The sequence below is a fragment of the Carlito syrichta genome, unplaced genomic scaffold, assembly GCF_000164805.1.
Source record: "Carlito syrichta isolate Samal-C Ts95f unplaced genomic scaffold, Tarsius_syrichta-2.0.1 Scaffold135122, whole genome shotgun sequence".
NCBI classification, from domain to species: domain Eukaryota; kingdom Metazoa; phylum Chordata; class Mammalia; order Primates; family Tarsiidae; genus Carlito; species Carlito syrichta.
The window spans coordinates 44,421-72,167 of record NW_007079218.1 but is presented as its reverse complement, the minus strand read 5'-3'; the positions used below and the strand labels follow the sequence as shown (position 1 = coordinate 72,167).

Genomic DNA, 27,747 nt, shown 5'->3' with positions numbered 1-27,747 from the left:
CATGGCCAGCCCTGTGCCTGGCACCTGGGGACACTCCAGACAGGTCAAATATGGATTTACAGCTGTCTTCAGGTATCCAGAGGAAGTTGATACAGTCCCTATTATTCATACAATTCTTTCCTCCTGGGCCTCAACCATTTTTTCCAGTACAACTCATTCCCTTTCCTTCTGGCTTTACAAACATTCATCCTTTCTGGAGCATCCAGCTCCAAATTTTAACCCAGGGACAAAGAGAGACAGACGTCACCACATCCCCTCACCTCACCATGTCACCATCACCATCACCTGCAGCTACTTACTGAGTCACCACCCAGCAGTTACCCTGAGGTCACATTTCCAAGCCTGCGGTTCTCCCAAGCAACTTCCATGGATACAGAATGTTTGACTGGGTGGTGAATGCAGATTCAATAACCGTTTTGGTCAGTAGGAATCTTCATATACTCCCATGGTGACCAGGGGTCTTGACTACTCAGAAAGCGCTGGCTTCCAAACCCATGCTCCGTGTGTATCACTAGGGTTCAAAGGGCCAGCAGGCGATCTCTGGGGTACACCAAGGCACTTCCTTTTTACTGGAGGCCTCTCAGGGTTTCACAGCGTCACAGGCAGGGGAGTGAAAAACACTGATCACCATGGAGAGGGAAGGAAAACTCTGGGGTCCATGAGTTTTCAGGCTGACTAGACTTGGGGTGAAATGGCTTTACCCTCTACAGCAAGGATTGCAGCAGCTAAGGACTGCTGGGCATCAGGATGCCCCACATCTATTAACAGTACTTGGACTTTTTCCTGACTCCCATTTTTGATTGGGTGAATAGATCAAATAGAATGGTTTAAGGTAGAGAAACATTTTCTGTGATGTTTTCGAGAAATCTTTTCATTGGTCAAACATATAGTTTCAGCAAATATTGGAAGTAGCCCTCAAATCTACTGGAAATAGCCCTCAAATCATGACTGAAGCCTACCAAAATTATAGACACTATATTCCAGCCAGAAATGGAAAAGTAAAAATTCAACCCATTCAACTGTATTCTTTAGCCAACAAACCAACAGGCTAAGAGTCTAAGAGCCTGAAGAATTTAAAAGGGCAGGGTGGAGGACATGAGTATTGGAGAAATGTGACCAGCGGCCAGCAACAGTCAGAGGGGCCTGAGGGCCTTACCTGACACACAGGGTCCAACCTCAGTCAGAGGGACCATTCAAGCTGCAGGAGCCTTTGTGCCCAGGGGTACCGCTCTCTCTGTCTTGGCTGATGGGTAAAAATGAGCCTCCACCCTCTGTGGCAGAAATGCCTTGACCTGCCCAGAACCCACTGTGCTGTGATGGCTGCTTGCTGGACACTTGCTAGATAGAGCCCAGATGACACTCACTTGACAGCAGCCACCCAGGTGAGGACACCACATACCTTGGGGAGCCTCACTGGGTGCTCCTGTCATTGCTGTTAGTCGTACAGACAGCTTGCCAGGAATTGCCTCCATTTTTTCTCCTTCTAATCAGTTGCTGGAAATGTTTGTTGTCCTTGGGTGACATCCACCCTCATTTGAATATTACTGCAGATGTCTCCCTCAGAAATCAATTAGACAGCCTGGCAGTGGGGCTGCCAGTCTCCAGGGCCTCACCCACCACCCCACATTCAAGTCTCAGTCTCATTGTTTCTGTGGACAATAATTCTCGGTCCTCTCCACACTGCCCAATCTATTTAGAAAACAGGCACCTAGATGTCAGTCTCATTCCTGTTACATCTGTTCTAGGTGAAGTTGACTTATCATGCTACTCGATTCTCAAGGGGCATTTTACAAAACACCAAGGGACTCCTGTCCCCCAGAGTAGTAATTATAGCCACGACCAGCACATTCTCAGGGCTGAACCCTTAGCTAAGCCAGATCCCACTTTTATCCTCAGCTGAGAGGTCTGAGGCAAATTCTCTGAGCTCCAGTGTCTAGGGAGGCAGCCCACTAGTCTAAATGACATGAACATCAAGGTTTGTGGCAATTTCTAGGGTCTCGAACAGGTGGCTGCACAGTCTCATGAACTGTGATCAGAGGTGAACAAGGAAAATGTTTTTATCTGCTCAAAGTCACTCACTCTTGCAACTAGTTCTATAACCTTGGCTTTCAAGACTTTAAACATAAGGGAACCTAAATAAAGGGAAACAGAGATAAGAGCGACAGAGATAAGGGTAACTAGATCTAGTCCAAACTCCAAGGATTCAGAAAGGTCTCCAAACCTGGACCTGTAAGGAGCAACTTGACTAAACCCAGGGGATTTCCTACTTCAAGTCTGGTTGCTACAGCAGCTTCTGGTTGGATGACAGCTCCATATGCAAACTGAGGGCGACCTGGGATCTGAGCAGACCAAGGAGCCACGGCCTCCAGCAACACTGCAGGCCTTGCCACTTGGTGCTGCTGAGGGGAGTACTCTGGAGCAGAGCGCTGAGGTGGCCTCATGCATTTGGGTGTGGGGATGGAGCTGGTCTAGGACCTGTCCTTTCATGACAAGTGGGGAAGTTCAGGTCAGAGGCTCAGGTTGCTCTTATTTGATTAAAAATGAATGCCACAGACACATACACAGCCTAGTCTTTCACACTAAACACTTGCAACTTTTCTTTGGTGACATTTTCTCCTTTGGGTATCAGACAGGATTTGAGTTGATGTTTCATGATGGCTTATATGCAAATGTAACAGGGGCTTCCTCAGAGATAAGTGGACATGCTCTCCCTGTCCTGACAGCAAAGGACAGCATGTTTCCAAGAAAGAGCCATGACAGTGTTTCCCTTAAGCCAAAATAAATCAAAAACTGGTGCAAGGCCTACGGTCAAATATTATTCTGTTCCACTTTTCATACCCCCTGACCTAGTCCCTAAGCAACGGGACTGAGGCTAAACAAAGGCAGTTGTTCAAATAATTACATGCCCCACGTGAAGAGGCTAATCGTTTTAGTCTTGAAGTGTCAGTGGTTCATAATCTCGGACTTTCGGCTTTGATTTGTATTCTCACTGAAACTGTGGTGGGGTCTGGCTCTGTCTGGCAGCTGCCGGTGGCTGGGCTCCACAGCGGGCTGACGGTGTCATGCCGCCCTCTAGTGGCTGCGGGGGGCAGCATGGGTGTGCATGCAGTTTCTCAGCAGGAGGAGGACGATTCAGGGCCCCTCTACCTGGGCCGCAGGGGTGAGGAGTGACTAGAGCTCCTGGGAGGAGGGGGCTACAGGGTTACCCCCCTTAACCTTTCACAACTCAGCATGACCTACTGGCCTCTGGTGCTGGCCTGCCTGCCCACCTTGGCGCAGTCTGTGAGTGGTCAGACATGGGCACAGATCCCGGCCCAGCCTCTCAGCTGTCTCCTCCCAGGCCGGGATGGCGTGTGCCTGGCACATGTCAGTACATGTTTGCTGAATGAATAGATCAAATGGGATGGAGAGGACTCCTAATTAGATTCCAAGTGTTCAGTTAAGTGTTTTTATAGGAACACAATGGATCATTTTTATTAGCCAAGGAATCGCTCTCACTCTGATGATTTACTCTAATAGCTTTAAAAAGATTTTGCTCTGTTCTCATTTGAAGATGCCAAACTCTTGCCCTATGTTCAAACACCTGATTCACAAGATATTTTGAAATGTCAGGAACCCAGGATGGCTTTCACTCTAAATGCCTCACATAAGGCTGCAGCCTGAGGGCAGGTGCAGGGGCCATCACATCCTCCCAGCAACAGCTCCTGAGCAGATGCAGATGGTGCCACTGGCAGCCTTTTTTTTTTTTTTTTGAGTTGGACTCTCCCTCCGTCACCCAGGCTAGAGTGCAGTGGCACACTCACAGCCACCCCAGCGTCAACCTGCTGGGCTCCGGTGATCCTTCCGCCTCAGCCTTCCAAGCATCCAGAACTACAGGCGTGCACTACCATGCCTGGCTAGTTTATTGTAGAGATGAGGTCTCGCCAAATTGCCCGGGCTGGTCTCGAACCTGTGAGCTCAGGCAATCCACTCGTCTTAGACTCCCAAAGTGGATTACAGGCCGAGCCACCGAGCCCAACCTTCTGGCAGCCTTTAAGAAGCCACCACATACCTGGTGGTAGGGCCTTTTCCTTTCCCTCATTTATAAAGACATTGCTCTAATAATTTCCCAACTTGTTTCAGGCTTGGGTCCATAAATCTTCCCCTTTCCTAGCACCTCTGGAGGAAAATCAGGTAGTTCAGACACACGTCACCACTATTCCCCATAGCACATTTTTCTTCTCTAAGTCCTCAGGGAGAAACACTAAAAAACTCTAAAAAACTCTAAAAAAAACTAAAAAACATGGTGCAGACTTTATAAATGCACAGATCCCTTTCCAGGGTGACCCACGGCACCATGGCAGCTTCTCTCCTGGGAAGGCACTGCGATGGACCAAGGCAAGGCTGCTTCCGTCCTTAGCCCCCCTCTGGGTCTCTGGAAGTGGATTTCTGCCTCAGTACAGACCTCTCACAACAGCCACCGCCTTCATCTGGCTCAGTGTGGACACGCTGTCCAGTGAAACAGTGCTCAGCGTGGGACCCTGCAGGCTTGTCGACTGGCCCCTCTACCTGAAATGACCATCTGGTGGGCAGGGGGGAGGTGTACTCAGAGACCCAGAGTCTTTGAGAGCAGGCCAGTCTTCTTTCCTCTCAGAAAGCCCCCAGGTTTCGCCCAGAGTGGCCATGAAGAGCCTGTTCACTGACTTCTTTCCTGGGTCTTCTGCCTTCTATGCCAGATGAGACCCAACATGCACATTCTGTTTCAGACCCCTACCATCCCATAAACCCTACTGGTACCAATGTGCACCAAGCCCTGTGCCAGCTGCTGAGGACACAGTTGAGGGACAGGCCCTGCCTTCAGGGGACGTGGGGTGGACAGCAAGGTGGAGAATGAGAGACAGGCAAAGAGTTGGGTGCTGGGTCTAGTCCAGCACTGCCGTCCCTTGGGATCTGGGATCTGTGGGGACCTGTTCCAGGACGCCCTCAGGTACCAAAATCTTCAGCTGCTAAAGTCTCTGACAGAAAATGGGGTATGCTTGACATAAGCTTTGCACATCCTCCCGTGAATTTTAAGTCATCTCGAGGTCACATATACTACCTTGCACAATGCCCCCACATCACTTCATTCTTGTGAATTCAACATAGTGCTCAGCATGTGGCAAATCTGAGTTTTGTTTTTTGGAACTTTGTGGAATTTGATTTTTAAAAAATTTCCATCAATGGTTGCTTGAATCTGCAGACACGGAACCCACAGATATGAAGAGCTGACAGGATCAGGTATCCTAAGATACGTAAGGAACTGAGTGGTGGAGAGGGGGACGAAGGGCTCAAGGAGGGTAAGGGGAGGAGGCAAGGAAGGCCTCCTCGAGAAGGGGACACTTGAGCTGAGCATGACTGGTGAGAGGAGTCCACCAGCTGCAGAGACCTGAGCATTACCGTGACCTGACAGTCATGGCCAGTCTCTGACTTTGTCCTCTGCTCCCTCGCAGGCTCCCCCGGCCGAGTCGACAATAATGGAGCAAGTCATCAGGGTGCTTAGAAGGCCCAAGTGGGTGGAGAATGGAGGGTCCCAGGAAGCACTGGGCTCAGGGCTAGCAGGAGGACACAGGCAGGAAGTCACCAAAATGGTCTGCATGGGTACATGTTTCTTCCGCCAGGACAGGGCACATTAATCAGGGCAAGTCATTATGGCAGCTGGAGAGCCGCTGCAGGTGTGGTCACTCCGTTAGGAGGAGGATGGGGGAGAGGATGACAATCTTGAGAAAGGAAGGCCAGCCATGTGTGTGCAGGAACTGGCATTGTGGGGAGGGCTGGGCTGGGCCTCTGAGGTGATGTGACTGTGTCCAGGAGGCCCTGGGGCATGGGGGAGGCTTGGGGGGCAGCACAGCAGCCACCACTCACCAGGTGCACACTTGCTGCTGCTTCGGGTGCTTTGCACGTTTATCCAGCTTGCTCTAACCTGACACACTGGGTGGTGTCACCCTCACTTTCTAACGAGGAAGCAGATACTCCAGAAGGAGACGCAGCATGGCCAAAGTCACCCAGCCAGGAGAGGGCAGCCACCAGGTCCAGCCCTGCCAGCTCCCTGAGAAAGGATGTATATTCCCACCACTCCCTCCTCATCTCCCCAGCCAGGCCACCCAGAGGGCATTGGTGGGCATGTGGCCTTCCTACACACATCAGACAAACCAAGATGTGCCCCAGGAAGGCCAGGCAGGGAAAGGGACAGGCATGTTCTGGGCACAAAGGAATCACTGTCAAGTTGTGGTTTCCTGAGGACACATGTTGCTTCTGTCAGCTGGAGTGAAGAGAGAGCTGCCAAGGGGTAGCTCCAACAACTACGGGATAGATCTCCCACCTGGCTGCAGACAGCGCCAAAGAGGGCTACACGGCCTGGCTGGGATGTGAGTGTTGACCTCCCCATCTGCTGCTGGTTCCCGGGGTTTCCCTGAAGTCTACACCAAGGATCTGATTGGTCCACCTCTGGGACTCGGGAAGATCTCGAGCCTTCAGCCATGCCCAGCAGGGTAGGGTTGAAAAAGCCCTCTGGGAACAGCAGAGCCATGGCCACATCCCTGTGGCATCAGATTGAGGAAGGCAGCCGGCCTTGGAAGGCTGATGCCTGCACCGAGGCATGATCTTACCAACAACTCCTGCAGGTCTACAGCCCTGACCTCCTGAGCCTCATGATCATCCTGCCGGGCAGGCTGGGAAGGGAGTATCACTTCATTGTGTATGTGAGGTGTTCCCTTGGAGGGAGCAGACCTAGGACTTGAACCTAGGTCTGCCAACTTGAAGTACAAGGCTTCACCCACCAACTAGCAACCCACCAAGTACATGGAGGCAAGGTGAGATGAGTCCCGGGAAGGCCAGGTAGGGAAAGGGCCGAGGGAATCGCTGTCAAGATGTGGTTTCTTACATATGTGAAATTCACGCACTTTAGCTTTCCAGTGCTGACTGAGAAGCTGGACAGAGATTCGTGCTTTAGAAAGCCCCTGATAGTCTTGGGAGCCCATTTTTGTATGTACGGGGCATCCACATGGCACTGACTGGTAAATGCTGTATTCTGACACCAAGGAGCTCACGACCCTGGGACACTTACCCCTTCCATGGGAGCGATGAGCAGGTCATATAGGGCACGGAGCGGGGGCTTGGCGAACGAGCTCTGCCTTCTGGGAAGTGACGAGGTCCCATCCTGGGTCGGCGACATGGTGTAACTGAACAGGCTCGTCATGCTCTGACAGCTCCTGGGGAGGAAAAGACCGAGGGCTGGATCGGGGCCACAGGGCAGGCGAAGGCTCACTCCCGTCACTCCCAGCTGGGCCCCCCATGGGAAGGCGGGTGAGGCTCCACAGCAGACCCCAGTCAGTCTCCCTCCTGGCATACCCCCCTTCCCTTCCAGGTGACTGTCACACCACAGTGAGCACTGTCAGAGACCACAGGGTGAACCAGCTGCATACGACAGCTCGCATTTCTATGGAGTTTTTCTATACAATCAAATGTCCCAAAGTGCTGTTCAGAGGATTTAATTACATCCTGTGTGGAGCTATTGTGAGCTGCAGACGTGAGAACCATGAGGAATCAGTAGCAGCCACCGAGCTGACGAAGACAGTGCCCCAATACCAATTAATTTTGTGCGAAAGACAAAGCGCATGTTGGCCCTGCCTTGGGCTCTGAGCAGCCTCTGGGCACCTGCCTGAGCCCCAGCCTGGGCTCTGCTGCAAGGCATTGGAAGGCCCCAGTCCCACGGCCTCATCGGGGGTGATGCTGGGTGCTGCTGGCCAGGTAGGACCTGCAGTGTGGGTCAGTTCAGGTGTGGCTGTGTGGTTTTGCTTTGCTTTCCAATTTCTGTTCCAGTGTTTCTAGGCACAGTTTTATTATCACAGAAGCATTTTCAACCCCAAGGATCCCAAGTTTCATACGCCCAACATAGGAGTATCTAAATGAATTCATTCATTCATTTAGAAATCATTTCCTGAGCACCACCTGTCTGCCAGGCACTGGCAAGTCTCTGGGGACCTCTAGAGGACAGAAGGCACAGGTGAGCAGAAGATATGCAGGCAGGGGAAGCAAACTGGCTTCCAATGCAGGGACGAGGTTACCACATGTGTCCTCAGATCCTGTGCTGTGACCTGGCCGGTGTGGCCTCAGCACCCACTGGTAACATTCTCTGCATGCCTACTGAGCACTCTGTGACCTCAGCCTTGATGAAGATGCTGTATGCAGTTCTCGAGTCTCTGCCACGTAACCTAGGATCCTCAAGGGCAAAAACCATGCCTAAAACAGACATCCCTCCAGGGTCCAGTAAGTACTCTGGGCCACTGGTGACAGCAACTTGACTGTGGCCTGAGAAAAAGCCAGATGGCTGCTTTCTCTCCTGGGCCTGGCCAGGAGCTGTACCATCACAAGAAGTGACCTGAAAGACTCATTGGGGCTTCCACCCCCAGAACCCCCTCCGTGACCTCTGCAACGTTTCACTTGACCTAAAGCCTAGGGTTGTGCCAAGTCCAAGCACCCCTGGGTCCAGCCTGCTGCCCGAGAGGAAGAGGGAGCAGCAGGCCTGGGAGTGCTGGCAGCCTGTTCGCATCCGCGCCTTTGTCTCACTCACTCTGGAAACGTGTAATTACAAGTGACTGGGGCCACGGCACGTCTTGGCCATCAGAGCCAGTGAAGCACAGATAACCCTGGAGTGATACTCAGAGGCTCACTTAATTCCACAGAATATACTGCAAAGAGCAATTCTCCCCTGAAGGAGCGATTACCAAATTGCTCTCTGGAGGAGATGCTCTGTAGTGACATGCAGTGTCTGTCATGGCACTGTTTGTTACCACACACACATGTTCTCGGTAGACAGGGAGCACGGCCCTAAAGAGTCTGTGATGCATCCAGATGGTGGGTGGGCGGTAGCAGGTGCACTTGGTGCCCTCTCTTGTGACCTCTTGTTTACAACCTGGATGCCGACTGCTTAGACCAAGGGCTCAAATACCCCCACTCAAGGCCCCTGAGTCTGATGGTCCCAGTTGAATGTCTGGGAGAGTGCCAGGACCCCTGACAATGCTGTGGCTCCAGGTTTTCCTGGTGGCAGACGGGGGTGCTCCACAAACCCCAAGGTGGCCTTGAACTAAGGGAGACCCCAGCTCTAGCTCTCCACCAACCTGGGGGACGAGGAGACCAGGATAGTCCCAGCTGCCCAGGGAGATGCAGGGGCTCTTTCCAGGTGCCCCAACACTTGGGGCAGGAGGGCAGAATCTAGGCTGGAGATTCCAAAGGGCTATGCTGGGGGCAGTGGTGTCTATTGAATGCCATGACGTGCCAGAGGTATTTAAAGGGGGTCTAGGGACACTAACCTGGCCCACATACATCCCTACCCACAATGTGCCACGCACTATGGGTCCACAGGGGCCAGGCCATGAGCCCCTGCTGGCTGTAGCTGAGGTGGGGGAGGGGCGCCCAGGCCCAAGTCCCTGACTCCAACGCTGGTCAGCTGAGCTGCTGGGAGGCTTTCTGGGAGAGCACTGTCTGCTCTAAGCCACGAGGGCTGGTCTAGAGTTAGCACAAGGTGGGAAGGTCACTTCAAGCAGAGGAATATAGGGAAAGGAGCAATGTTGGGAATGGGGACTGGGGTGCCTGGGACAGTAAGCGTGAGGAGACACGTGGACAGAGGGCCAGGCCACAGGCTGGAGAGGAGAGTAGCCTGGCCACAGGGTGGGAGCCCTGAGGCTATCTGTGGGACAAGCAGACCTGCCTACCTCTTTAGACAGCAGTCTTCTCCTTCTGCTACTGAGCAGGGGAGGTCATCTGCTCTGCACTCCTCCCTGAGACCCTTCGCTTGTCTCTAGGATGGGACTCTGCCGAGCAGCCATGATCAGACCATATGCCACCCTCACCCCAGGCCAGCTTCAGTCAGAAGGCCAGTCTTTGGCCAGGTCTGGCAAACACACAGTCATTCAAGGCAACTGTTTGATCTGAGGAGGATTCCTGGGAGAGCCTCTTGGGCACCTGGTAGGTTCCCAGGCAGTGCAGATTCTTCAAGAACCAGACCCTGGTAGGGGCGGGGTGCCCAAGCTCACTAGTGGGGCCTGGCCTCTGAGCTCCAGCTGAGCCTTCTTGCCTGGTATGCGACCTTGTTTTGCTTTCTCCAGGCCACCTAGCCCACCTGCTCCCCACTGACACCTGCTGACCTCGGTCCCCCAGATGCCACATTGAGAGTGGGATCTCTGCCTGCCCCTCTCAACCCCATCTCTGGAGCAACCGTTCCTGGACACCGAGGCCACCGGCCCTGTCTGGGCAGGGGCACACCAGGCCACAGGGCCTCTTGCCTGGCCAGGCAGAAAGTTTCCTGGGAACACCAGTGGGGGTAGTATCTCCAGCAATATCCTCCTCAAAACAACAACAGTGCCCAGAAGTAGTCCGTGGGTGACTATGAAGCAAGAGGTCAACAACCCTGAAACCGGACCTCGAGGTCAAGCCGCACCCACACCTTTCTCCCTGAGCAGGAGGCGGCCATCGCCAGGGCCCAGTCGGAGGCGGCTCCAGAAGCTCCTCAGGTAGCTGTGTCTCCTGGTGCTCTTGCTTCACACCGATGGCCCTGGAGCCTTGCTGTGCCTAGACTGCAGGTGGCATGTGGCTGATCCCTACTGGTGGGCTGCCCCAGGAGATGCAGGCCAGGAATACAGAATCGGGGGGAGGGGGTAGGAAACAAGGCCAGGAGTGACTGATGGTTGCTCCAGAGGTGCAGGAGTGTGGAGATCTCAGGCTGAGGCTCAGAGCCAGGATGGACCAGGACACAGATGCCCTCTGGTCACACTGGTGGGCCTGAGGTCTCCTCACCTCCACAATCACATGTGCCACACCTTGTGCAGACTTCATGAGCTGGGAAGGGTGAGAACCACTGCATGTGCTCAGTTCTGAGCACAACACGTGAAGTGGCCCACTCAGCTATTCTCCTGGGCTCTGTGAGTCTGGAGAGCTGCATGCAGACATGTTCGCAATAACTCAAGACGGCAGGACAGCCAGCTCCTATGCCCTGAGCCTGCATGTTCTACATGGCCTGAGCAGACTGCCAGGTTGCTGAGCTGTGTCACCACAAGGCTCTGGAAAAGCATGCCGCTTTCTCCTGCCCTCTTTTCCTTGCTTGTAAGAAAGGATTGGCTAAAGTTCCTGGGGGTCTTTTCTGGCTTGTTGTTTGTTCTACTGGTGAGTCATCAAACTACAACTTGTAGTTTTAAAAAACAACTCCAAGGAGGCAAGCCCTCAGTCCCTCCGTGGCGCTTCTACAGCCCTTCCTGCATCTGCCCTGTGTGGGCACAGCTCTCTACTGCCATTCCTGCTCAGGAGAGCTAGTCCCACTCCTGCATGCCCCTGTAGTGAATATGGGTCAGGGTCTTGGTCACAGCTGGATGGCGGCAGGTCCCCTGGGCTCCCAGCGCTGATGGGTGAGCACTGGGGTGTGAGGGAGATTCGCTCCCTGTTGCCATCATCCCTGCACTTTGTCACAGCAGCCTGGGGTCCCACAGCTGGTAGAAAAGCGACCACAGAGTGGAGTGGACGACCCTCGAGGACATCTCAGGTATCCTATAGCTTTCATTTCTGGGGCCTTCTGCCTGGTAGACCTCTCTCGGCCTCAGCTCTCTGGAGTTTGCAGAGAGGACAGTGCTTTTCTGGCACTAGAACGGGAGCTTTTAAAGAGGGTGGAAGCCAGGCTCGGTGGCTCAGCCTGTAATCCTGCACTTTGGGAGGCTGAGGTGAGTGGATTGCCTGAGCCCGCGGGTTTGAGACCCGCCTGGGCAACTTGGCGAGACCTCATCTCTACAATAAATTAAAAAATTAGCCGGGCGTGGTAGCGGGGCCTGTAGTTCCAGTTACTTGGAAGGCTGAGGCATAAGGATCACTGGAAGCGATCGCCGGGTTCGAGACCCACCTGGGCAACTTGGCGAGACCTCACCTGTACAACAAATCCAAAAAATTAGCCGGGCGTGGTAGCGAGCACCTGCAGTTCCAGCTACTTGGAAGGCTGAGGCGGAAGGATCACCGGGAGCAGCCACTGCACTCCAGTCTGGGTGACGGAGTGAGACTCTAACTCAAAAAAAAAAAAAAAAAAAAAGAAAGAGGGTGGAGACGTTCTGCCCCTGAGGCAGGAATGTGAGCCAGCAGGGCCGGTGCCACAGTCCAGGGACGCAGGGGAGAGTGATGGGCACTTCTCCTGCCAGCACAGCCAGGCCTGGCATGTCCTCTCACCCTCTTCGGACACAGAGTCTGGCACAAAACCAGAGCAGAAGGGGTCTGATGTCTGATCTCCACATGGCAGGCAGGGTTTCCCCTGCGCCCTCCCACCCCCAGTCAGTAAAGATGGTGCTGACAGCCCATCTTCAGCCCCTCTCAGGGTCTCCGGGCTTCACGGAGGCAGCACCCCGAGGCTCCAGCAGGTGGCGCCAGCTCATCTTCCTCGGGCCAGTACATTGGCCTGACTGACAGCTCAGCTCTCAGCAGGACCTTCCCAGCCCCCTAGTTCAGCAGCTCATTTAGCGGATGATGCTTCTTCGTCCACCCCAGGAGCCGCGTCCATTTCTTCCGTGGCACACGGTTTGTGTAGCCGGAAAGGAGAGAGAGCAGCAGTGTCCAGGCAGAGGGAGGCCAACGCTTGGTCTCCACATGCGAAAACACAGAGCTACAAGTGATAAGTGAAGGGCCACCAGGGCAGTGGAGGAGACAGTGGCCCCCAGGCAGGAGAGGACTTGTAGCTGCAGAAGGTAGTGCACTGCCAGGACTGGTCTGGGCAGCCCTGACCCCATGCCTGCTCAGGTGTGTGGCAGTGCCCAGCAGCCCATCCAAGCTGGGCTCAGAGAGGGAGCTAACAGTGACCACACAGCAGCACAAGGGTGACCGTCACCCCAGCACGTGTTCGTCTCAGGTGTCATGGGGAGGGATGGAGAGATCCGACTCTCTTCCAGCCAGATGGGCTCTCTCAGACAGCTGGGCCTGGCCTCCCTGGGGCCCACAGGCCCGGCCTTTGCAGGCAGGCTCTCACCTCACCCCCGACCTGCTCTGCTCTGTGCCCTGACCTGGCTCCAGGGCAGTGTTTGCAGCAGTCTGGGCCTGAAGAATTGGAGCTCCCACATGCAGGTCACAGTGTTGACATGAATCAGCAGACAGTAATGAGAGGAATGGGGACTCGACTCTCCCTTGCCAGACTAAGAAAGGGCCCCTACTCACACCCAAGGCAGCCGGGCTGTTGGCCTGGAGAGAGGAACCAGCATACCAGAGCTTGGTGCACTATCAAAGAATCTCAAGAGACCAGTACTCTGACCCCATGGGTTGGCTGCTACACAGTCTGACAGGGCAGGCTCTGTCGGCTTTTCTGGGGAGGGACCCTAGAAAGGGTTTCACTTGAGGAAGGCAGGGTGATAAGGCTTTACTGCTCAGGTGCTAGGAGAGATGGCGGCACCTGCTTATCCGCTCCACAAGTTCTGACTGGGTACCTCCCAGGCACCTGCCCCTGGGCGAGTTGCAGGGGAGATGGCAGTGAACAGGGAGATTTGGTCCTTTCCTTCCTGGGGTTCCCAGCCTAATGAGGTCCAAGACAGCCCAAGAGTCACTGCGCTTCCATGTGCTCGCATGTGTGCATATAGTATTAAGGCTTAGACATGGCCCACAGAGCTGAGCCCTCCTTGGTGTGTCTTCCCACTTCTTCCCTGTGTCCTACCCTTCTGCTCCCCTGGGGTTCCACTCCCTACCAGGTACATGTGTCTAGACACAGGGCCAGGAACACACACCCTAGGGCACATCCAACCATGATATCCTCAGGATGACCAGGAGGGAGGGAAGAGAAGGGAACTAACTGATGTGGGTCATCTCCTAGGGAGGACTGGAGCTGGGCTGTGATGTGAGTACACCACGGGAATCCCCTCATGCCCTGGCCCCTCCACTGTTACCACCAGATAATCAGAGATGCAGGCTACAACCCTAAGGTGGTGATGTCACAGGCAGGTCCTGTCATTCCACCTGTCTGTTCTCTGGGGACCCATGACACCAGGCCCAGAACCCACACCTGGTTTGTACCCTCTAGCCTGAATGGCAGACCCTACACAGAGCACCAGTGTCTGGGGCCATCTGTGCCCAGGACCTGCCCCTGGGCCAGAGCTGTGCAGAGGCAGGGAGGAAAAAAGGCCTTCCTGGGTGGTGGAGGCTCACTCAAGTGTGGCTACCATCTCTCAGCCCCACTGCTTCTCTGTGGTCCTCACCTTCTCAGGATGCCTTTGTCAGGCATCTCACCTTCAGGCCCTGGGGATGCTGCTGCAGCCCCTCACTCATTTGCTGGCTCACATTCACTCAGATGAGCTCCCATGAGTGTGACTCTTGCTCTCCTGGGATTGTGCTACCCGCAAAGTCACTTGGCTCCTTCTTCCCTTCTCCCTCACTTCAGCCCTGACCAGGATGTTCTAAAATCCCCTTGGGCGCTGGGCTGAGCTGCACCTGTTAAGTAAGGGTCGGGAGCTGGACTGAGACTTGAACTGGAGTGGAAAAATTAATTGGTAAATTCATTCTATTCAAGTAGCCAGAGATGCCTCAATACCATTTACAGAAAGGATCCAGAAACGATCCAGGGACTTCCCTCCATGAACACCCTCACGCGAAGGGCTGTTTCCTCTGGGAGGTGCCCCTGTCGAATGCCACATCTGCCTGCTCACCTTCACTGCCAGGGGCCTGGCTCCTTGGGAGAAGGGCCACAAGGCCGGGCAGGCCTGGGAGGAGTCTGGGCTGAGCACAGCTCCTCTCCCCTGGCTCCTGGACATGTCAGGTCCATGCAGGTACCCTGCCCAGGTGAGTAGCTATGGCTTACACCCCCACTGAGAGGGCCTGGGCCTACCCACCACAGGAGCCACAACAGCAGGCAGTACTGACCTCTGCTGCTTGGCGCTCTGCTGCAGCCATGGACTCTCTGTTGTGATGTGCTCACTACCTTCTGTCTTTGGCCAACTCTGACTAATTACCAGTTCTTTGTGAACTAGTGAGTAAGACCCCACAGGTTTGTTTGGAGTGGGTGGGGGGCACAGGCTGAGACCCACACGTTGCCTCTGCAGTCATGTCTGGAGATGGTCCCTTAGAAGAGACTGGATGCTCAAGCAAGCCTTGCACAGGTTTTCCTGCTGACCCCATTTGGAGGACAGAGGCTCGAGCCAGGCAATCATGGGGTGCAGGCTTCTCGTGTGCTCAGAATGGAGAGAAGAAAGGACAGCCTGCCCAGTCGATGTGTGTCCAACACAGCAAAGCCCTTTCCAAAGGGCTCTGTACTCTTAGGCAACGTGTGGATCTCAGCCTGTGCCCCCCACCCACTCCAAACAAACCTGTGGGGTCTTACTCACTAGTTCACAAAGAACTGGTAATTAGTCAGAGTTGGCCAAAGACAGAGTACACTGCCTCAGAAGGTAGTGAGCTCCCTGTCCCTGGAGGAGTTCAGGCAAATGACAACTGATCACTTGGCAAGGGAGTTTGGTAGGAGAGGCCTAAAGGACTAAGGCACCATCTCTGGAGTCTGACAGACCTGAATCCTAATGCCAGCTCTGTTGTTTTCTTGCTAGGAGACTCTGGGTAACTAATTTAACCTCCCCAAGCCTCAGTGTCACAATAGCACCCTTCACAGCTGTTGTAGAGAATGACTGAGCTAACACACCTTGTAAAGCATTCAGTGCAGAGCTGGGTGCTTGGTAAGTAATCAGCAGACATTCACGGCTGTCATCACCGTCTCTATCATTGTTGTTACAGTTATTTAATGTCTGTCTCAATCCTGGCTTCTTTCCTTCTTCCCTCCCTCCCTCCCATCAAGGAGCAAGTATCTGCACCACATAACAAGAGGCACTGTGCTGAGCACCTTGGGGGGACACAGAGAGACAGCAGGTGTGATAGGGCCTGGGGCAGGGACGTAGCCTGGGAGGTGAGAGAGCCTGGACCAGATAATAAGCGCCAGCAAGAGGCAGAGCTCTCTACCCAACAGGGTAGATGGGTTCGTGACATTTGTTCGTGCCAAGATGGGTTCGTGACATTTGCTATGTTTGAGATGTACCTCAGAGGAGACCCTCTTGGGCCATGTCCCCAAGCCCAAGAAAAGACCCGGAGGTATAAAACGTCAGGTGCAGGTTCCTGCACCCTGGGCTAGGATGGGGTGCAGTAAAATAGAATGGGAGGGGGGAGATATGGAGAGCGGGGATGAGATGGCCTCCACACAGGCTCCCTAATTCAACTCCCCCAGGAGCTCCTGAGAGAGTCACATCAGAACATGCTCCTGTCACTAAGTAGTGGAGAGCCCTGGGGCAGTTTGCCTTGCTGAGTGCCTGGTTACATTAAACAGTAACTCTGTGAGAACATGAGCACCCAGGGGCAGGCAGTGGGGACAGACAGAGGGATGAGAACAGGAAATGGACATGGTCCAGCCTGCAGGTCTTAGTACGAGTTGCCAGAGGACATGGGATTACCAGGAGTGGAGAAGCCAGATGGATGTGGGAAGCAGAGAAGGTCAGGCACTCAGGTGCTCGGAGCCACCGAGCTGGGGAGTGCCTCAGGCCAAGGTGCAGCGGCCCTCTTCAAACTGGCATTCCCATAGAAAGCACTCAGGCATTGTTAAACCAGAGCCTCTGGCTCAGCAGGTCTGGGCTGACCTCTAAGCTGACTGCTGGGAAAACCTGGAGTCCAGTCTGTGCTCCAGCAGCGCTTGCTCCATCCATTTATAACTTTTTAATATGATCTTGTGGCATTTGTGTATGTTTTGGTAAATGTTCTTAAATCATTTCTGGAACACGAAAGTGAACACATAAGTGTTAAAGAAAATATTATTGATAAACTAAATTGCACCTTAAAATATCCTGGCAAGCTTGCAACACAGAGGCACTGTGGGGGCTCCTTTTGTGTCTTGAATGAATCACTGCTGCCTGACGAACCTGCTGGTACAGTAGTTCTGACAAGATCGCATCATCTCACATCTGCACCGGCTGGTCCCTGTGCTTCCCAGGGAAGAGCATGGCATGGAAGCATGTGTGTGCAGGATGTGGGGGTGCGCTGACCTGGCAGGTGGGGAAGCACATACACGGGGCCTGTGCCTCAAGACAACATGGACAGGCAGGGACAGGACAGGGGTTCCTGCCAGAGGCTGGTGACTGCACCCAGCAGCAGGAGTAGCTGTTGGCAAGAAAGTCCCTCCCAGAGTAGTCACAGTGAGGTGAGCAGGGTGGGGTGACCATAATGTGCTGTGTACCCACACTTAATGTGGCACAGATGGCCTGAAGGGCCAAGTTGGAGCCAGAAGCAACAGAGCCACCAATAAAGAGCAAGGGACAGGGAAGACTGGACACCAGCCATAAAGCTGGATATGGAGCCTTGGAGGCTCAAAGCCAGGCCCACTGCTATAGCTGCTATCAGACTGGGCCATTGCTGTGTCTACTCGGTCTTTCTGGTGCCTGAGAGAGCTAGCGCCAAGAGGAAGATTGAGCCATCCAGTCAGGTATCAGGGGAAGATCTGATTTTTTGGATCTTTTGAGTGGCTAATTTGCTGCCCCCCCCAAAAACCTTTGGCACCACAGATACCTTAGACTCTGGGTGGGAGAGAAAGGAAGCATGGATACAGCAGGACCCTCTAGTCCCTACCACATGGATGGCATCCTAGCAGTGACTCTCAGTGAGCATTACCACCTCGTTCTCCAGATAAGAAAGACAGAGGCAGAAGGCCATCCACAAATAAAGGGGAGAGCCAGGTTTCAAATCACAATCTGTCTGGCCACAGCAGATTTCTCCCCAGCACCATGAGCCTCACTGCAGAAAAACGCCCAGGCCCAAAAAGACAGCGGTCAGCAGGGCACCATGTGCACAGGGCCTCACTGTCTACACTGGAACTCTGCAGCTCTGCTGCAGCACATGTTGGTATAACCTTGAGACAGGGCCCATATGTGTGTTCATGAAACCACAACCACACATCCATGCAGATGCACGTACAGCGGGAACAGATTGACAGTTGTGTGCATGGGCTCCAGCTTCCTGGCCAGGTTGACCTTGGGAGGGCCGTCCTCCCTCTCTCAGGCACCACTCTCCACACTGTCCTGTGGTTCTCTCTTCCCTGTGCCTCTAGGAAATCCTGCTCGGCCACCTCATCCTTCCCACCTCCTTCCTCTCATGAATTTGGAGGACAGGGCTGGCTCTGGGAACACTACCCTGTCCCCACTGTCAGGGTCTGACCCTCTGGTGTTGGGAACGGGGGAGAGGGCAGGGAGAAGCCTGCGGGGGTATCCCCTGCATCCCTGACACTGCAGCCAGTTCAGACTCAGCTACTTTTTAAATTTTTTGTAGAGACAAGGTCTCACTATGTTGCCTAGGCTGATCTTGAACTCCTGGCCTCAAACAATCCTTTGCCTAGGCCTCATAAAGTACTGGGGTTATAGGGGTGAGCCACTGCACCCAGCTTTGTGTTTTCTGCTAAAGTGCACAGGCAAGAAGAAAAATAGTGGTTGCAGAGACCTCACAAACAACGACTGAACAAAGCCAATCCCTGGAACGGCAAGAGAGAAATATGTAAGAGCTAAGTCTAACTTGACTTGCATTAACTACAGCAGCCTCATTGCCAAGTCAGTCCAGCAAACCACCCAGAAACAAAGGGACCAAGGAATCCATGACATCACCAAGTGGGAGAGCCCCTGGAGAGGGGAGTTGGTGTGCTCTGGCATGCAGGACCCATGCACATGGTGGCTGCCACCTTCCCTTCATGGGCACCAGTACACTGCAAAAGCCAGTCACTATGAGAGGTCTCTGGGAAAGCCATTTCTTCACTGTTTTGTTTGGTGATAGGCCAGCACATCGTTTAGCCCAGACCCTGGCCATGAAGAGGCAGAGATAGAGGCCTGGGACCCCAGAGCAGGGCTGTGATGGGCTGGCAGGGCAGCTGGAAGGCATGCTCTGAAGCCCAGCTGTGTATCTGTGCATGGCAGGTTGCCCTCCTCCTGGGCCTGTGCATGCTTAGCTGTGAGGCACGAGGCCGCACTGGGAGTGTGCAAGAGTGTGCATTATTCTAACAGGACACCTTTTCTCTGTGGCTCCCTCGGCGGCAGCTCTGCTCCCTTGTGGAGGCAGCCAGAGCCCTCTCTTCTTGGGCTTCTAGGGAAGGCAGCAGAGAACACACAGTACTGCAAATGGTCCTGGGTCTTAAGGGCTCACTATATGGAAGCAGGAAGAATGTGGGCTGTTGCCCTCATCCTGTCCACTCTTGGGAGCCTCTAAAAGGTCAGGATTAGAAGGGCCTGCAGAGAAACATTCCAACTCTTTTGCTTTCCTGAGGTGGGACCAAAGTCCTAAGCCAGTCAGACCCTGCCAGTGGAGCTGGGTGCAGTGCAGCTGGGCAGCCAGTCTCCCAGCTGGGAGCACAATGCAATGTTTATGTGGACCAGCAAATGAATCCATAGCACTGTGTTCATGGGTGCTTGGAGGACAAAAACAGTTTTCCCAAAGTGAGCGACTCCACCATCCAGAATTCACACCACCGGGGGCCCAGGGTGGATCAGCCAGGGATTCATATACATCTGGCTTGACCCTCTCCTTCCATGGTGCCCGGGGCCTGGGGACTGGCTGCTGACTGTCAGAGTATCTGCGGTTAGGTCGCCATGGACACCTGATGGTCTGCTTTGGTGGCTCTCTCGCGTGAAGGACGTGAGGTGAGACAGGGAGTAAGGTGGGTGGGGCCACAACCCAAGGCAGCAACACCCACTGCACAGGCAGGCCATCCCTCCCAAAGTTACCCACCCATGTTGTCTCCTGCAACCACATTTAACACCGTTCTTCCCACTTTACTCAAAGCAGGAGACAGCTGCCAGTTGCACCAGGAGTCGGGTAGTGTGTTCTTTGGGTATGGTGCCTTTAATTCCCATGTTACAGCAACCCTGCAGGGTAGGGAACCTATGCCCACTCCAGAGATGAGGAAGCTGAGGCTGGCAATTGTGACACTGTCTGTCCAGTGCCACACAGCTGGCAAGTGGAAAGCCAGAGACTGGAGTACTTCACACTCTAGTTTACAACCATGTGTCACATCGCCTGGCAGAGTTGAGAATCCCTTGCCTCACAGGCAAGAGGTCGGCAGAGCAAGAGTGTGAGCCCAGGCCCAATCCTGGGCCTCTTCACACCTGGTAATGTCTCAATATGAAACCAAAAGCCACAAGCAACACTTGTGAAGCTGGTAGTGAGAAGGAACTGAATGAAGCAGCTTGAAGTTGTGGACTCTTCACAACCAAACTGCCAGTTCCTTCAGCCCGGCCCTTGGCTCCCTTCCCACTCAGCTCAGCCCTGGGAAAGTAAATACACGTTTGTCACCCAGACAGCACAATAATGAGAGGAAACCAGGGCCTGGAGTTGAAACAGACAGGGCACACAATGCCTGGCACAGCAGAGCTGCTGGGCAGGGGCTTCCTCCTACCAGTGCATAGCAACTTCCCTCTTGTGATCCAGGGTCACCAGCTGCTCTTGAAAGGCAGGCCCTTGGGCTGTGGCAGGGACCTAGAGAATCCATGATGTCTTTCTGGAGAGGTCTACCAAAATGTACTCACAGGTTGTTGCCAGGCAACCAAGTGACAGCAGGACAGGTGCCTCTCAACTGCAGTGCCTGCCCTGTCTGTCTGGACCCAGTTCCAGTATCATTCCTGGTAAGCTGTAAGTGTGTTGGCCTGGCAGTTTCCCTCAAGTTGCCTGAAGTGATCCAGGCCTATCTGGTCAAGTGTGGGGGAACTGAAGGCTCAGGGAAGACGGGGAGCTGCGTCTGGAGTACATTTCCAGGCCCAGTTTCTCCCTCCAACAATGCTGGCACTTCCACCCTCTCTGGCCTCCCTAAATCTTGGGCCAGGAAGTCAACCCAGGTGCCTGGCCCTGAGGTACTTGCAGAAGCTGCCAGAGAAGTCTGTGAAGTTGCTCTGTCTAGCACCTGCCTGGTGCTCGGGAAGTCAGCTGAAGCTTTGTGAAGAAGCAGTCAACCATCCCCTAGGCCTCCCATCCCAGTCAAATGAGGACTGTCACATCAAGCCTGTCACTGTTTTCTCACTGGCGCAGGAGGTGCTGCTGGGAAGCAGAGGCCCTGACAAGCACAGGGCTGTGGAAGCATCGTGCTTGCGTCTGCGAATGCATGGCATGAGCCAGAAGCCCAATCGGCTGGAAGAGCATCTGTGGAAAGCATGTTATCTGTGTTCAGAGCACCTTGCCCCGCGCCAGGCCGGGAAGGAGCCCCACACGCACCTGTTAAAGAGGTTATTGCGGCGAACCATCCGCAGAAAGCCAGTGGGGTCCGTGACCGAGTTGAGTTTGTTGTTCATCTCTTCATATTGCTGGTCCATAATGTCTCCTGCTTCACTCTCTGTCTCACTGCTGGCACAGGCCCTGCAGAAAAAATGGCAGAAAATGTCAATCAGATAAAGGACACAATGCAGCTAAAGAAGTCAGCTCTGAGGGCCTGTGCCATTCTGTCATCCAACAAACTCCCAGTGCTGATGACTCCTGATGCTGGCATCACCTTGCACCCCGCCTTGGTGTCCCTGAGGCCCTTTTCCCAAACCTCTTTTGTCCAGTGCTCTTGAAGAGATGAACTCTGGGTGGCTGTTTATGGACTGTCACAGCCCACCCTGCTCTCGGCTGGCAACTCCCTACAGGCAGGAGCAGAGTTGGCATTAAGTCCCAATGTCTAGCATGTGCAGGACACACACTGCAGGACGTGCTACCTGTGATGGGCTGGCCAGGCACTCTTTCCAGAGCAGAGCTGAGGTGAGTGCAGCTGTGTGACAATCCTCCCAGTACAAGCTCTAGTCCAGTCCGTTCCTGAAATAGTGTGCCTGGTGCCATCCTAGGCATGGGAGACATGTGGCCTAAAAAGGCATTTTCCAGATGAGGAGACACACATGCTCAAGAGGAGCAGCAAGACCAGGCAGAGTGGCGCTGTTTGAAAGCTAAGCTAGAGAAACACTGCTGGTGTGGCCCATTTTTCAAGCTCCGCATGAAGATGTGACCATTTTTGAATTAATGAATTCCTATTTTCCCTATGACAGACTTAATAGAACATCTCACAATGGGTTTCAAGTACACAGAAATACCCAGGAGTGTCTTGCTTCACCAGCATGATTAAAATTACTCAAGACTTATTAAATGTAAAGGCATGATAAGACAGACAGCCACCCCAGGGCAAGCGTGTCTGCAGGAACGTGTGCCCTCTGCAGCTATCCTCTGCCATGTCTCACCACTGATCATGCAGCAAAGGCACATCTCGGCATCGAGCCCTTGCCTTCCTCTAGCGTCAGGATTACATTCAGACTTTGTTGAGGTGCTGAATGCTGTTTAGTTCACAGATAACCCTAAGACCACAGGATAGCTTCTTTTAAAACTTCCTGCTGACTGAGGACCAGTGTGAGAAGTGAAGCGCGCACCAAGACCCTGGAGGCACAAGAAAGATATACAAGCCTCACATGCCGGGCAAGTGGGACTCGGGAAAAGGGAAAAGGACTTCCTGCCACTGAGAGAAAAGAGGCTTGGTGAATGGGGGTATAGGTTAAGGTGAATGTAACCCACTTCAGATGGCCAGGCTAGTAACACTTTTGACAGAGAAAGGTAATAAATGTCTTCCTAGGTCGTTCTGGAGGCCAAATGAGACTCTTTGTGTAAAGTTGCTATGCAAACTTGAATGCTTTATGTGAACACCAGCGCTGGTGTGATGGGCAATTTTATGTCAAATTGACTGGGCAGCAGGGTGCCCAGGTATTTGGCTAAACATTATCCTGGGTGTGTTTGTGAGGGCATTTCTAGATGAGATTAAAATTTGAGTCAGTCGACTGAGTAAAGTAGACTGTCCTCCTCAGTGGGCCTCATCCACCAATCCATTAAAGGGCTGAAGAGATCAAAAGAGCCTCAAACCAGAACTTACACCATTGGTTTTCCTGGAAGTGAGTTCCCGCTAACTGGTGCAGATCCTGGGGCTTCTTAGCCTCTATAACCATGCAAGCCAACCCCTTATAATAAATGTCTTTCATCTTTTTATATAAACACATGAATAAATATATATACACACCCTATTTATACATATTGAGCATATACAAAGATACTCTATCATGTATATGTGTGCAACACAAAAAATAATGATGACAAGCAGTACGTGTATGTGCATACACAGAGCCCGAATGAAAAAACAGTACAGGATGTCTATATATGTGTGTGTGTATATATATTTATACGTCTACTCTTCTATTGGTCTTTTTCTCTAGAGAACCCAGACAAAAACATCAAGTAACAGTCTCAGAACCATGCTGATGGCTGGTAAGGGGCTGGCCATCAGCCTGCTCTTCTTCCCAGCCTGCAGTCTGGAACTGGCTTTTCTAAAAGCGTGGTACCTGGCATGCAGTAGGTATGCCACAAGGAATTGCTGAATGAGTGAATGACTCATGCTGGAGAGCATTTATGATGTGCAAAGTATCCCTACACATATTTAATTTTATCTCTGTGACAACCCTGTGAGGTAGCTTCTATCAACTCTGTCTTATAGCTGAGGCTTGGAGAAGCCAAGGACCCTGGCCAAGGAGCATTAGGTGGTAGAGCCGGGTCTGTGGCAGTCATCCACTGCTCACCCCTCCCCCTTTAAGCTCTAAGCTTCTCACAGACTCCCTGCTTTTCTCTGCTGGGGTTTGCCTGCGAGAGGGAGGGGCTGAATACAGAAAGCAAGAGAATCTAGGAAACCTCCAGCATCTAGACAGATCACTAGGGCATCTGTCATGCTGGACAGCTTCTATTCCTCTCCCCGCCTATGGACAGCAGCAGAACAGGCGAGAAGGCGAAGGCAGGAAAGGCTCCCTTGAGAGCTGAAGGTCCTCACAGAGCCCTGGTAAATATCATTCAACAAGTTCTTCTGTCCAGGGACACATTTATCATCTGAATGTGACTGCCTGCTTGGAGCTGAGAAATCTGCTTGTCATTCAGTGCTGTGCAAAGGGGAGAAGGAATATCTGGACCTGTATCATCTCCATTATCTTGCAGCTCCACTCTCGCTGTCAGTTGCAGAGGGAGCCCCGGAATCTCCTGCTTAATGGGGTTGTTTCCTACTTCCTGACCCTTCAAAGGACCACAGGGAAAACAAACAGGCGATGTCACAGATAAGGCAATCTCCCATTTACAAAACAAGTCTCATCTACACGGCAGAGGCACAGCACATGCTCTCCTGCACCCATTTCACTAGGTGACCTTCTAGAGGTGGCACATCACACCTAGTCTGGTCACCACAGGCCTTAATTCAATTCACGTTGCTTCAGCAATGATACTGGGTGGGACTCCTGACTAAGAATGGCTGATAGTCAATTATGCCTACTAGCCAATCCCCTTTACTCCAATCTCTAGTACAGTTAACAATTATTTGTTTATTATTGTTATTTTCAAAACAGGGTCCACTCTGTTGCTCAGGCTGGAGTGCAGTGGCACAATCATAGTTTACTGCAGTCTCCTGGGCTCAAGTGATCTTCCCACCTCAGACTCAAGGAGCTGAAATTACAGGCACAAGCCACCATTCTCAGTTCTTTCCTTTTTTTTTTTTTGTAGAGACAGTGTCTTGCTATGATGCCCAAGCTGGTCTCGAACTCCTGACCTCAAGTGATGGATCATTCTGCTTCCGCCTCCCAAAGTTAAACCTTCCTGCTGACTGAGGACCAGTGTGAGAAGTAGAGTGCACCATGGCACTGGAGGCATAAGAGAGACACACAAGCTTCTTGCATGTGGGGCAAGTGGGACTCTGGACAGGGGCAGGCCACCTTCTTTACTGCCCAGCCCAGTTCTTTATCTTAAATGGTTTCTGTTCAAATTACTGTGTGGTTTCTTATTCCTTCTTTGATACAGACTGATACTTACTACATGTTAATTAAAATAATAATAATAATAATAATAAGTAAAAGTAAAAATAAATAAAGTAAATTCTGCTATTAGCAAATGCTGGAAGGGAATCAGAAGAGTAAGATACACTTTGGTGCCATTCATTCATCCAGCCATTAGGCTGAAAAACCCTCAGAAACATTCACTGTGCAACTAGTATGTGCCAGACTCTAAGCTGGGGCTGGGATTACTTCAAATGAAGAAACCTACTGTCCTTGAGAAGCTCCAAGAAGATGCTAGATAGGCATGGTAATCTCTGCAACACAAAAAATAAATGATCACAAGTAGTATGTGTGTGTATATACACAGAGACTGAATGAACAACCAGGAAGGATGGGGGGAGCGGGGAGAGACACACACAAAGAGAAAGGAAGAGAGGAGGAGGGAATGAATATGAGAATGTGGTTGAATAAACCAACAGTGGTTGTGAAGAAAGGGCCCCTGGAGCTCATGGCTTCTGGCCTGGTTTTGGCCATAATCTGAAACAAAGAAGAAACAATAGAGGAGCACTGGCTTTGCTGGCAAAACTGGTGGTCACAGCTCAGCAGAGAGGACACCTGGAGGGAGTGAGGGCAAGTGAGCTGGGTGGCAGGGCAAGAGCAGAAGAGGAGGGCGCTCTTGACCTACCAGCAGCCCAGCACTGGCAAGCAAGGCAGGCACCTCTCCTTCTCACTCTGATCACTCTGTACTCTTGCCACCAGCTCTGGACCCTTGGCTCTGCCTATTGTACTGCCCTCTGAATCTGATGACCACTCTCTATTTCCCTTCCTCCATGGCCATTTCTACTCCTGGACCCCTGAGGATGGTGAGGACTCTTTCTTGCTCCAGGCCCCTGACTTGGCATTTGCCCACCAGCCAGAGTCCTGTCTGCGGCAGGTGGAAGGCTAAGGTGTAGATCATTGCAGTGAGGTACCATCCTGATGAGGGCTGAGAGAAGCTGGGGAGTGGAAGCAACTCAGACAAGTGGCAGCTTCGCCACTTGCCCGCCTACCCTTCCTGCATCTGTTCCAAGGACCCTGCAAGAAGTCCAGCTCCCACCTGCCCTGGGGAATATAAATCATGCCATCACCAGGGGATGGCTTCAAAATACTGTACACATGCAGTTTCCCCAGAGAGACAAAATTGGCCCATGAATCACACACCTTGGAGTCGTGCCAGCGCTCATCCTGTTCTTGGGGACAGGGCTTGGCAAGAGGCTCCAGACAGGATTTTCATTTGCAAGCGCGGTCACCTGATCTCTCCAAGTACACACTCTCTGTCATCCCCGACAGTTGGAGCTCCATACAGGCACTTTTATTTATGTCTCAGCAGCCTTTTGCTAACTCATTCTTTCTCCATCTCCTCACCCCATCCCTAGGGTTCTCATGCGCTGATAGCCAGTTACCATTTGCAATCCAAAGCTGGAAACCATGGATGAAGAACTCCATCTTTAGTTTCCTGGGCACAGGGCAGTGAGGCGGCTCCTGTACCACAGCCCACACTCATGGGGGCAGGTCCAAGGCAGTGAAATGCTCCTTTCTAAGCAAGGATGTCTTTACAGTTAGTAGAATTGAGGAGGCAAGAGTCAGTCCATTTGCTGCCACTGCGAACAATCATTTGGCGCCTCCTGATTCTTGGGTCCATGCCAAAGTCCAGTGCTAGGGATTCTCCAACCGGGAAGCAGAGAAAGATTTGAAGACAGGAAAAGACACACAGATGACAAGCACCATGGACTTTACTGGGTCCTGTGTGGCCAGTCTGCCAGCAGCTCAAAGGGCCCATTTTCCCAAAAGCTGCTTCGCAAGAGTGTCAGAAACTAAAGGCTTGAGACTCTGGAACTCAGGATTCCCGAGACCTTTGAAACTTTCCCAGGTGAATTACTCACTAGTCCCTGCCTGCTTTTTCATCATGATTATTAGTAAACCTTTAAGATGAAAAGTCTGGGGCTTACTTTTAGGAACAGCAAGGAAAGGTGAAGCAGGGGTGGGGGGCACCCTACTCCATGGGCCGTCTCACATAGGGGAACCCCAGGAACTGAGAAGCTGATGAGAGTCTTTACAGCAGGAACACAGGCTACATGCTGGGATGGGGAGAAGGGGGCAGTGTAGCAGACAGCCGTAGAGCAGCTGCCCTGATCATAGAGTCTACCTCTAGAATCTGCCTCCCTGTGCCACAGGGGGTGAGTTCTAGCACTAGGTTAATGCCTGGTGATCCTCTTCCCCATTGCTGATTGTACCAGAGGTGGCTTTCTGCCTAAGTTTGGCTGATCTGATTCCTTTCCCTAAAATCTGAGCACTGGAAATCAAGGAGAGCTGAGCTGACTTCCTGTGGCTAGTAGGCTGTGGGTGAGCACAGGAGCCACACAGGGCAGCCATTTTCCCACTCTAGGATTAGGAGCCGAGAGCATTTTACACCTCCAGCTATAAACTGGAGGTGTTGCATGAGACAGCTAAGCAGTGGTAAGGCCTAGACTGCCTCTGCAGCCCAGGGCTCTGTAGTTTCCTTCTCTGTAACACACTTGTCTTGGGATTTCATGGGCCTCCTTGCCCCCAGAACCCCATTAGAAATTCTCCTCCTCGGTGACTCAGGCTGTAACCCCAGTACCTTGGGAGGCCGAGATGAGCGGATTGCCTGAGCTCACGGGTTCGAGACCAGCCCAGGCAACTTGGCGACACTTCGTCTCTACAATAAAAGTAAAAAATTAGCCAGGTATGGTAGTGCATGTCTGTAGTTCCAGCTACTTGGAAGGCTGAGGCGGAAGGCTCGCCAGAGCCCACCAGGTCGACGCTGGGGTGGCTGTGAGTGTGTCACTGCACTCCAGCTTGGGCAACAAAGTGAGATTCCAATTTTTAAAAAAAATGAAATCCTCCTCTTTAAATTAGG

General features: G+C 52.7%; 1 protein-coding gene across 1 annotated transcript in view; it reads right to left on the bottom strand.

Moving 5' to 3' along the window:
* LOC103250798 (tetratricopeptide repeat protein 28) overlaps positions 1 to 26,272 on the bottom strand; it is a 47,611-nt gene extending 21,339 nt beyond the window's left edge. The window contains exons 1-3 of the mRNA XM_008049385.2: positions 26,232 to 26,272; positions 21,229 to 21,369; positions 7,082 to 7,226 (exon numbers count right to left, since the gene is read on the bottom strand). Coding sequence (XP_008047576.2) covers positions 7,082 to 7,226; positions 21,229 to 21,369; positions 26,232 to 26,272 — 327 coding nt within the window. The remainder of the gene's footprint in view (positions 1 to 7,081; positions 7,227 to 21,228; positions 21,370 to 26,231) is intronic.
* Between the last annotated feature and the right edge of the window lie 1,475 nt (positions 26,273 to 27,747).